This window comes from Oncorhynchus mykiss, chromosome 27 (assembly GCF_013265735.2).
Source record: "Oncorhynchus mykiss isolate Arlee chromosome 27, USDA_OmykA_1.1, whole genome shotgun sequence".
Lineage (NCBI taxonomy): Eukaryota > Metazoa > Chordata > Actinopteri > Salmoniformes > Salmonidae > Oncorhynchus > Oncorhynchus mykiss.
This window is the reverse complement of record NC_048591.1, coordinates 44,082,451-44,091,987: the sequence shown is the minus strand read 5'-3', so window position 1 is coordinate 44,091,987 and position 9,537 is coordinate 44,082,451. Positions and strand designations below refer to the sequence as shown.

The following is a 9,537-nucleotide window of genomic DNA, read 5'->3' as shown; positions in this document are numbered from 1 at the left end:
TAAGCCCAGCATTCTAAACCCAGCATTCTAAACCCAGCATTATAAACCCAGCATTATAAACCCAGCATTATAAACCCAGAATTCTGAACACGGCATTATAAACCCAGCATTATAAACCCAGCATTATAAACCCAGCATTATAAACCCAGCATTATAAACCCAGAATTCTGAACACGGCATTATAAACCCGGCATTATAAACCCAGCATTATAAACCCAGCATTATAAACCCAGCATTATAAACCCAGCATTATAAACCCAGAATTCTGAACACGGCATTATAAACCCGGCATTATAAACCCAGCATTATAAACCCAGCATTATAAACCCAGCATTATAAACCCAGCATTCTAAACCCAGCATTATAAACCCAGCATTATAAACCCAGCATTATAAACCCAGCATTATAAATCCAGCATTCTGAACACCGCATTATAAACCCAGCATTATAAACCCAGCATTCTAAACCCAGCATTCTAAACCCAGAATTCTAAACCCAGCATCCTGAACACGGCATTATAAACCCAGCATTCTAAACCCAGCATTATAAATCCAGCATTCTGAACACGGCATTATAAACCCAGCATTATAAACCCAGCATTCTAAACCCAGCATTCTAAACCCAGAATTCTAAACCCAGTATTCTGAACCCAGCATTATAAACCCAGAATTCTAAACCCAGCATTCTAAACACAGTATTATAACCCCAGCATTATAAACCCAGCATTCTAAACCCAGCATTCTAAACCCAGCATTATAAACCCAGCATTATAAACCCAGCATTATAAACCCAGCATTCTAAACCCAGCATTATAACCCCAGCATTATAAACCCAGCATTCTAAGCCCAGCATTCTAAACCCAGCATTATAAACCCAGCATTATAAACCCAGCATTATAAACCCAGCATTATAAACCCAGCATTATAAACCCAGAATTCTGAACACGGCATTATAAACCCAGCATTATAAACCCAGCATTATAAACCCAGCATTATAAACCCAGAATTCTGAACACGGCATTATAAACCCGGCATTATAAACCCAGCATTATAAACCCAGCATTATAAACCCAGCATTATAAACCCAGCATTATAAACCCAGCATTATAAACCCAGAATTCTGAACACGGCATTATAAACCCGGCATTATAAACCCAGCATTATAAACCCAGCATTATAAACCCAGCATTATAAACCCAGCATTATAAAACCAGCATTCTAAACCCAGCATTATAAACCCAGCATTATAAACCCAGCATTATAAACCCAGCATTATAAACCCAGAATTCTGAACACGGCATTATAAACCCGGCATTATAAACCCAGCATTATAAACCCGGCATTATAAACCTGGCATTATAAACCCGGCATTATAAACCCGGCATTATAAACCCGGCATTATAAACCCGGCATTATAAACCCGGCATTATAAACCCGGCATTCTGAACACGGCATTATAAACCCGGCATTATAAACCCAGCATTATAAACCCAGCATTATAAACCCAGCATTCTGAACACGGCATTATAAACCCGGCATTATAAACCCAGCATTATAAACCCAGCATTATAAACCCAGCATTATAAACCCAGCATTCTGAACACGGCATTCCACCTGAGAGAACAGGAACTGGTTGAGTGAGAACAAACCATTCTCTGACTACATAAAAGTAATGACTAGTTTTTAGTTAGGATGATCGAAGATCATAACCTGTAATAAACCCATAATGTTCATTTTAAAATCTTCAAAAAGGTTTAGATTTAAAACAAAAGGAAAAAGTTATATATGTTTTTATTGTGAACCAAATTGGGGGTCAATTTAGGCCATTGCTGTAAAAAACAGAAAACATAATGAAAACAACAAACCTTTTCATATGAAAATAGCAGGTAAACACAAACACAGGGGTTTGGTCAATTGTTTGGTCAATATTAGTGAAAACTTGTGAAGCCCTATTTGCTTAACCACTTTATTCCACAGCCATTGGTATGACAATATTTGCTCAATATTTGCACTATACACATACCTGACAAGTATATTTACACAATTAAACACATAACTCCCACCTACAGTTGAACACATAGACACAACACATACAGGGAATTACACATAGGTCTGCTTATTGATATTTTCTCTCTCTCTCTCTCTGAACAAAATTAATCAACGATTGGGCCATTTCCAGCAAGAGACTTCTGGCCAGTTCAGTGCCTCTGTCTCTTCCTCCCCACTCGGACATTTCAACAACGCTTGGATTCAAATAACTCAAATTAATTATATTCTATGTAACAATATGAGTTCTGTTATATTAATTATAATTTTAATGCTTGGTTCCAAGCTGTTCAAGCTGTCCATGTTGTTCTGGGCTGGGTTTCTCTCACATGTACTGGTTAGGAGCGTAGACCACAGATCCGGGTGGAGCTGAGTAGTTGGGTTGGTAGGAATACGGCTGGTACGCGTATGCTGAACCAGGCTGGTAGTTCACTCCAGGCTGGTAGTTCACTCCAGGCTGGTAGATGTATCCAGGCCCGTTGACCATCCTCTCCATCTCATCGTCTCCTACCCGGGGTGCGTGGCGACACAGCAGTATGACCCCAGCCACAAACAGCAGAGCCGAGGTCACCCATCCAATGTAGAGCGCCTCTCCCAGCTCCCTGCGCTGGGCGTCGATCAGCAGAGGGTTGTAGAAGTCACGGATGATCACGTTGGCCGTCCAGGAGATTGGGATGATGGTGGTGACACAACCCACGAGGAACAGGCATCCCCCGGTCACCAGGACGATGTGTTTGGTACGAGGCCGGTGGTCCACCACCTTGGTACACTTCATCCCCACGGCAGAGAGGATCAGGGCGATGGCGGATACAGCTACGGAGGAGCACATGAGGCCTCTGGCAGCCTGCAGCTCCGCAGGGAGGAACAGCAGAGAGTCGTACACTTTACACTGCATCCTGATGTTGGCTTGTCTATAGCAGTTCATCCACAGGCCCTCCCAGCGCGTCTCCATGACGATGATGTTCTCCTGAATAAATGCCGTCACCTTCCACATGGGCAAGCCGGTCACCGCGGAGACACCGATCAGGCCGACGAATCCGAAGACCAGCGCCACGACCTCGCAGCAGACGGCCTCGGAGCGAGCCTTCTTCTCTACTCTCTTCTTCTCCTCGTACACTGAGTCCATGTACGACTTTGCTGCTTTCTCGTCGTAGGCCGGGTCAAAGTAGGACTGAGGCGGCTTCCCGTAGACACTGTAAGCAGTGGCACTGCCCATGTAGGACCGGTCCATTTTGGCTGGCTGTCGATTAGAGAACCTACCCGAGGACTGGCGTGTCACAGCTCTCCTGCCTCTATCTCACCAGCTGAACTAAATGAGAGGGCAGGAAACAAATGTCTAGGTGATACACCCTACAGAGTATGTTAACGATGCTACTCTTCTGGTTCAGGTGCTTTGTGACATCAGATAAACGAAGGACAGAGAAACTGGCCCTACTTGATTTGACGACACAAACAAGTTGATTTGAAAGCTGTTGAAACCAGATTTCACAGAGACAATGACTCTGTGGATTGAGAAATGAAGGAGTACAGTACGTGGATTATTCTGTGCTAAAGTAACAAAGCAGATTGTTACAGTTAAGGAAGTAGAAACACAACCAAAAAAAACAAGCAATGATTAAATCACTTATTCTTACTAGAAGACGAAACTAAAAGTAAACAATACAAGTAATCATCTCAAAATGCTCAGGAACTCTCACCATCATCATAGTAATTTTATCAAGATAATTGAGTGTAATAATTGTCTAATAATATTTGCTATGCCTTAATACACAACCACTGTGGCTCAAGCAACAAAACAATCGAATGAATACATCAGATCAGAGTGAAAAGAAACAATAAAAACAATTAAACGACATTCCCACGACTCAGGAAGTGTTCATCCTAATTACAGCGACGTGTTGTACCTTGGTACGACATAGTGATGCTCTATAACAGTGCAGATACACGGCATGAGGACACCAGGTTCCCCTCCGTGATTCTCAATACGTATATATATATCTCTCTCTCTCTATCACACACACACAGTTAATTACACCTGTGTTGCGTTCCCTTCACATGAAGAGTGTGTGTATACGAGCCAAGGGTACAGTTGTTGTTCACTATAATTTAAGTTCTTAATGTGTAAAGTACTCAAATCAAATCAAATGTTATTGGTCACATGCTTCGTAAACAACAGCTGTAGACTAACAGTGAAATGCTTATTTATGGGTCCTTTTCCAACAATGCAAAGTTAAAGATATAGATTTTTTTTTTTTTTGAAAAATGAAGGAATAAATACAAATCAAATCCAATGTTATTGGTCACATACACATGGTTAGCAGATGTTATTGGTCACATACACATGGTTAGCAGATGTTATTGGTCACATACACATGGTTAGTAGATGTTATTGGTCACATACACATGGTTAGCAGATGTTATTACGGATGTAGCGAAATGCTTGTGCTTCTAGCTCCGACCGTGCAGCAATATCTAACAAGTAATATCTAATAAATTACACAACACATGACCCAATGCACACAAATCTAAGAAGAAATGAATGAAGACTACATACATACGGACGAGCAATGTCAGAGCGGATCGGACTAAGATACAGTAGAATAGTATAGAAAATAGGATATATATATATATATATATATATATATATATATATATATATATATATATATATATATATATATATATACATACAGTGCCTTGCGAAAGTATTCGGCCCCCTTGAACTTTGCGACCTTTTGCCACATTTCAGGCTTCAAACATAAAGATATAAAACTGTATTTTTTTGTGAAGAATCAACAACAAGTGGGACACAATCATGAAGTGGAACGACATTTATTGGATATTTAAAACTTTTTTAACAAATCAAAAACTGAAAAATTGGGCGTGCAAAATTATTCAGCCCCCTTAAGTTAATACTTTGTAGCGCCACCTTTTGCTGCGATTACAGCTGTAAGTCGCTTGGGGTATGTCTCTATCAGTTTTGCACATCGAGAGACTGACATTTTTTCCCATTCCTCCTTGCAAAACAGCTCGAGCTCAGTGAGGTTGGATGGAGAGCATTTGTGAACAGCAGTTTTCAGTTCTTTCCACAGATTCTCGATTGGATTCAGGTCTGGACTTTGACTTGGCCATTCTAACACCTGGATATGTTTATTTTTGAACCATTCCATTGTAGATTTTGCTTTATGTTTTGGATCATTGTCTTGTTGGAAGACAAATCTCCGTCCCAGTCTCAGGTCTTTTGCAGACTCCATCAGGTTTTCTTCCAGAATGGTCCTGTATTTGGCTCCATCCATCTTCCCATCAATTTTAACCATCTTCCCTGTCCCTGCTGAAGAAAAGCAGGCCCAAACCATGATGCTGCCACCACCATGTTTGACAGTGGGTATGGTGTGTTCAGCTGTGTTGCTTTTACGCCAAGCATAACGTTTTGCATTGTTGCCAAAAAGTTCAATTTTGGTTTTATCTGACCAGAGCACCTTCTTCCACATGTTTGGTGTGTCTCCCAGGTGGCTTGTGGCAAACTTTAACCGACACTTTTTATGGATATCTTTAAGAAATGGCTTTCTTGCCACTCTTCCATCAGCCCGACAGGATGCTTTCAGTTGTGCATCTGTAGAAATGTGTGAGGGTTTTAGGTGACAAACCAAATTTCTTTAGCCTCCTGAGGTTGAAGAGGCGCTGTTGCGCCTCCTTCACCACACTGTCTGTGTGGGTGGTCCATTTCAGTTTGTCCGTGATGTGTACACAGAGGAACTAAACTTTTCACCTTGTCCACTGCTGTCTTGTCGATGTGATGCTGCTGCTACTGATGCTGCTACTGATGCTACTGCTACTACTACTGATGCTGCTACTACTGATGCTGCTACTACTGATGCTGCTGCTACTACTGATGCTGCTACTACTGATGCTGCTACTACTACTGATGCTGCTACTACTGATGCTGCTGCTACTACTGATGCTGCTACTACTGATGCTGCTACTACTGATGCTGCTACTACTGATGCTGCTACTACTGATGCTGCTGCTACTGATGCTGCTACTACTGATGCTGCTACTACTGATGCTGCTACTACTGATGCTGCTGCTACTGCTGCTACTGATGGTACTGATGCTGTTGCTACTGATGCTGCTACTATTGATGCTGCTACTATTGATGCTGCTACTACTGATGCTGCTACTGATGCCGCTGCTACTGATGCTGCTACTACTGATGCTGCTACTACTGATGCTGCTACTACTGATGCTGCTACTACTGATGCTGCTGCTACTGCTGCTACTGATGGTACTGATGCTGTTGCTACTGATGCTGCTACTATTGATGCTGCTACTATTGATGCTGCTACTACTGATGCTGCTACTGATGCCGCTGCTACTGATGCTGTTACTACTGATATTGCTTCTACTGATGTTGCTATTACTACTGCTGCCACTGATGCTGCTACTATTGATCTGTCTGCTACAGAGTATCTGTCTGCTACAGAGTATCTGTCTGCTACAGAGTATCTGTCTGCTACACGGCTGTATCTCTAAAGATTGACGTTTAAGATAGACAGACATTGACTAAAGATTGACATTTGACCATATGAGGGATATTGTGACAATTGTTGGTATCAAACTGTAATCTGACAAATTCAGAAGGTGTAGGCTCTGTATCAGCTGACAATACTTTCCTAATAGGAACAGAGTTTTTCAGATAGAGGAAAACAAATACTAGGGAGCTTCACAGACTGAGCGATAGCCACTCCTCTTCCTCCTCGTTTGAATGTGAAGTTATTCAAGGAAAGGTAACACCCTGTTTGATATCGCAAATGGCTCCATATTCCCTATATAGTGCAATACTTTACCAGGGTCCATTGGGGCTTTGGTCAAAAGTAGTGCACTAGGGAATGGTGTGGCATTCGGGATGCAAACCCCTGTACGTCATCTGATCTGATGGCCAGCCATAGCTTGAATCACAAATGGCATAATTTTCTCTTTATAGTGCATTACTTTTAACCATGGCCCATAGTAGTGGGGCTGAGGAGGGAGGAGAGGGGTGAGGGGCTGAGAGAGGTGGAGGGGCTGAGGGGGTTGGAGGGGGGAGGGGCTGAGAGAGGAGGAGAGGGGTGAGAGGCTGAGAGAGGAGGAGAGGGGGAAGGGCTGAGGGAGGAGGACAGGGGTGAGGGGCTGAGGGGGGAGGAGAGGGGTGAAGGGCTGAGGAGGGAGGAGAGGGGGAGGGACTGAGGGGGTTAGAGAGGGGTGAGTGGCTGAGGAGGGAGGAGAGGGGTGAGGGGCTGAGGGAGGAGAAGAGGGGTGAGGGGCTGAGAGAGGGGGAGAGGGACTGAGGGAGGAGGAGAGGGGTGAGAGGCTGAGAGAGGTGGAGGGGCTGAGGGGGTTGGAGGGGGGAGGGGCTGAGAGTGGAGGAGAGGGGTGAGAGGCTGAGAGAGGAGGAGAGGGGGAAGGGCTGAGGGAGGAGGAGAGGGGTGAGGGGCTGAGGGGGGAGGAGAGGGGTGAAGGGCTGAGGAGGGAGGAGAGGGGGGAGGGACTGAGGGGGTTAGAGAGGGGTGAGTGGCTGAGGAGGGAGGAGAGGGGTGAGGGGCTGAGGGAGGAGAAGAGGGGTGAGGGGCTGAGAGAGGGGGAGAGGGACTGAGGGAGGAGGAGAGGCTGAGGGAGGAGGAGAGGGGTGAGGGGCTGAGGGAGGGACTGAGGGAGGAGGAGAGGGGTGAGGGGCTGAGGGAGGAAGAGAGGGACTGAGGGAGGAGGAGAGGGGGAGGGGCTGAGGGAGGAGGAGAGGGGGAGGGGCTGAGGGAGGAGGAGAGGGGTGAGGGGCTGAGGGAGGAAGAGAGGGACTGAGGGGCTGAGGGAGGAAGAGAGGGGTGAGGGGCTGAGGGAGGAAGAGAGGGACTGAGGGAGGAGGAGAGGCTGAGGGAGGAGGAGAGGGGTGAGGGGCTGAGGGAGGGGCTGAGGGAGGAGGAGAGGGGTGAGGGGCTGAGGGAGGAAGAGAGGGACTGAGGGAGGAGGAGCGGGGGAGGGGCTGAGGGAGGAGGAGAGGGGGAGGGGCTGAGGGAGGAGGAGAGGGGTGAGGGGCTGAGGGAGGAAGAGAGGGACTGAGGGGCTGAGGGAGGAAGAGAGGGACTGAGGGAGGAAGAGAGGGACTGAGGGGCTGAGGGAGGAAGAGAGGGACTGAGGGAGGAGGAGAGGGGGAGGGGAGGGACTGAGGAGGGGGGGGGGGGGGGGGGGGACAGGAACAGAAACTGAAAAACCAGTAGGACCAGCTGGGTCAGTCTGACATCATCGTTACCTGGCCTTCAAAGGTAAACACACCTCGCTCTCTTCCTACAGAGAACAGACTGACTGACTCAAACTGCCAGGGAATCAGGTGTTCAAAACAAACAGCAAAGAGTCATTCACAGTTTTTCTTCCTTTCACATCATTTAGTACATGTATAGTACGTGTATAGTACATGTATAGTACATGTATAGTACGTGGGAGTTTCACCAACTCTACCAGAAGTTATACACACGAGTGCTACGCAGTAATGAGAGCATAAAGGCGACAGTGTATGGCTAACTATTCAAAGGAATACTGTACAGCTTTTCAACAGTGTATTAGCTAACTATTCAAAGGAATACTGAACAGCTTTTCAACAGTGAGATGTTCTTTTGACAACACAGTGGGTTCTAGTAGGACACAATAAACGGACCATATTTAAGCATCACGATCATTGACCCGAAAGTCTAGCAATGAACCTTTCTGAAAATACAATAAAATAGCTATCAATTTAACCAATAAAGGCCCGAGGAGGTGTGGTTATACCACGGACGTCAGCTAATCAACATTCAGGTTTCAAACCACCCAGTTGATATTTAACTTTCAACACTTCTAGGAAACTTTGATCTGAAAACCCACTAGCATCTTACAACTTAAACTGTGGAAGGATGTGACCTTTCTAAGGTTTGAAATATCCTGAGAGGCTTAGAGTATGTGTCATCGTGGGTAGAGCTTTAGACAGGATATTATATTGATTATAAAATGGATTAAAATGGGATGAGGAGTGGGTGGAACCAAATCAAATTGAATCAAATTTCATTTGTCACATGCGCCGAATACAACAGGTTAGCCTTTTGATGAGATGTTCAGCAGTCTTATGACTTGGGGGTAGAAGCTGTTTAGAAGCCTCTTGGACCTAGACTTGGTGCTCCGGTACCGCTTGCCGTGCGGTAGCAGAGAGAACAGTCTATGACTAGGGTGGCTGGAGTCTTTGATCATTTTTAGGGCCTTCCTCTGACACCGCCTGGTGTAGAGGTCCTGGATGGCAGGAAGCTTGGCCCCAGCTATCTACTGGGCTGCACGCACTACCCTCTGTAGTGCCTTGCGGTCAGAGGCTGAGGAGCTGCCATGCCAGGCAGTGATGCAACCGGTCAGGATGCTCTCGATGTTGCAGCTGTAGAACTTTTTGAGGATCTGAGGACCCATGCCAAATCTTTTCAGTCTCCTGAGGGGGAATAGG

The 9,537-nt window shown here is 45.4% G+C and overlaps 1 protein-coding gene across 1 annotated transcript; it reads right to left on the bottom strand.

The window, feature by feature from the left end:
• Positions 1-1,772: 1,772 nt before the first annotated feature.
• On the bottom strand, positions 1,773-3,397 carry zgc:110333 (uncharacterized protein LOC550497 homolog). Its single transcript, XM_021588541.2, has one exon. The coding sequence runs from the start codon at positions 3,274-3,276 to the stop codon at positions 2,371-2,373; it is 906 nt and encodes a 301-aa protein (XP_021444216.2). The 5' UTR covers positions 3,277-3,397; the 3' UTR covers positions 1,773-2,370.
• Between the last annotated feature and the right edge of the window lie 6,140 nt (positions 3,398-9,537).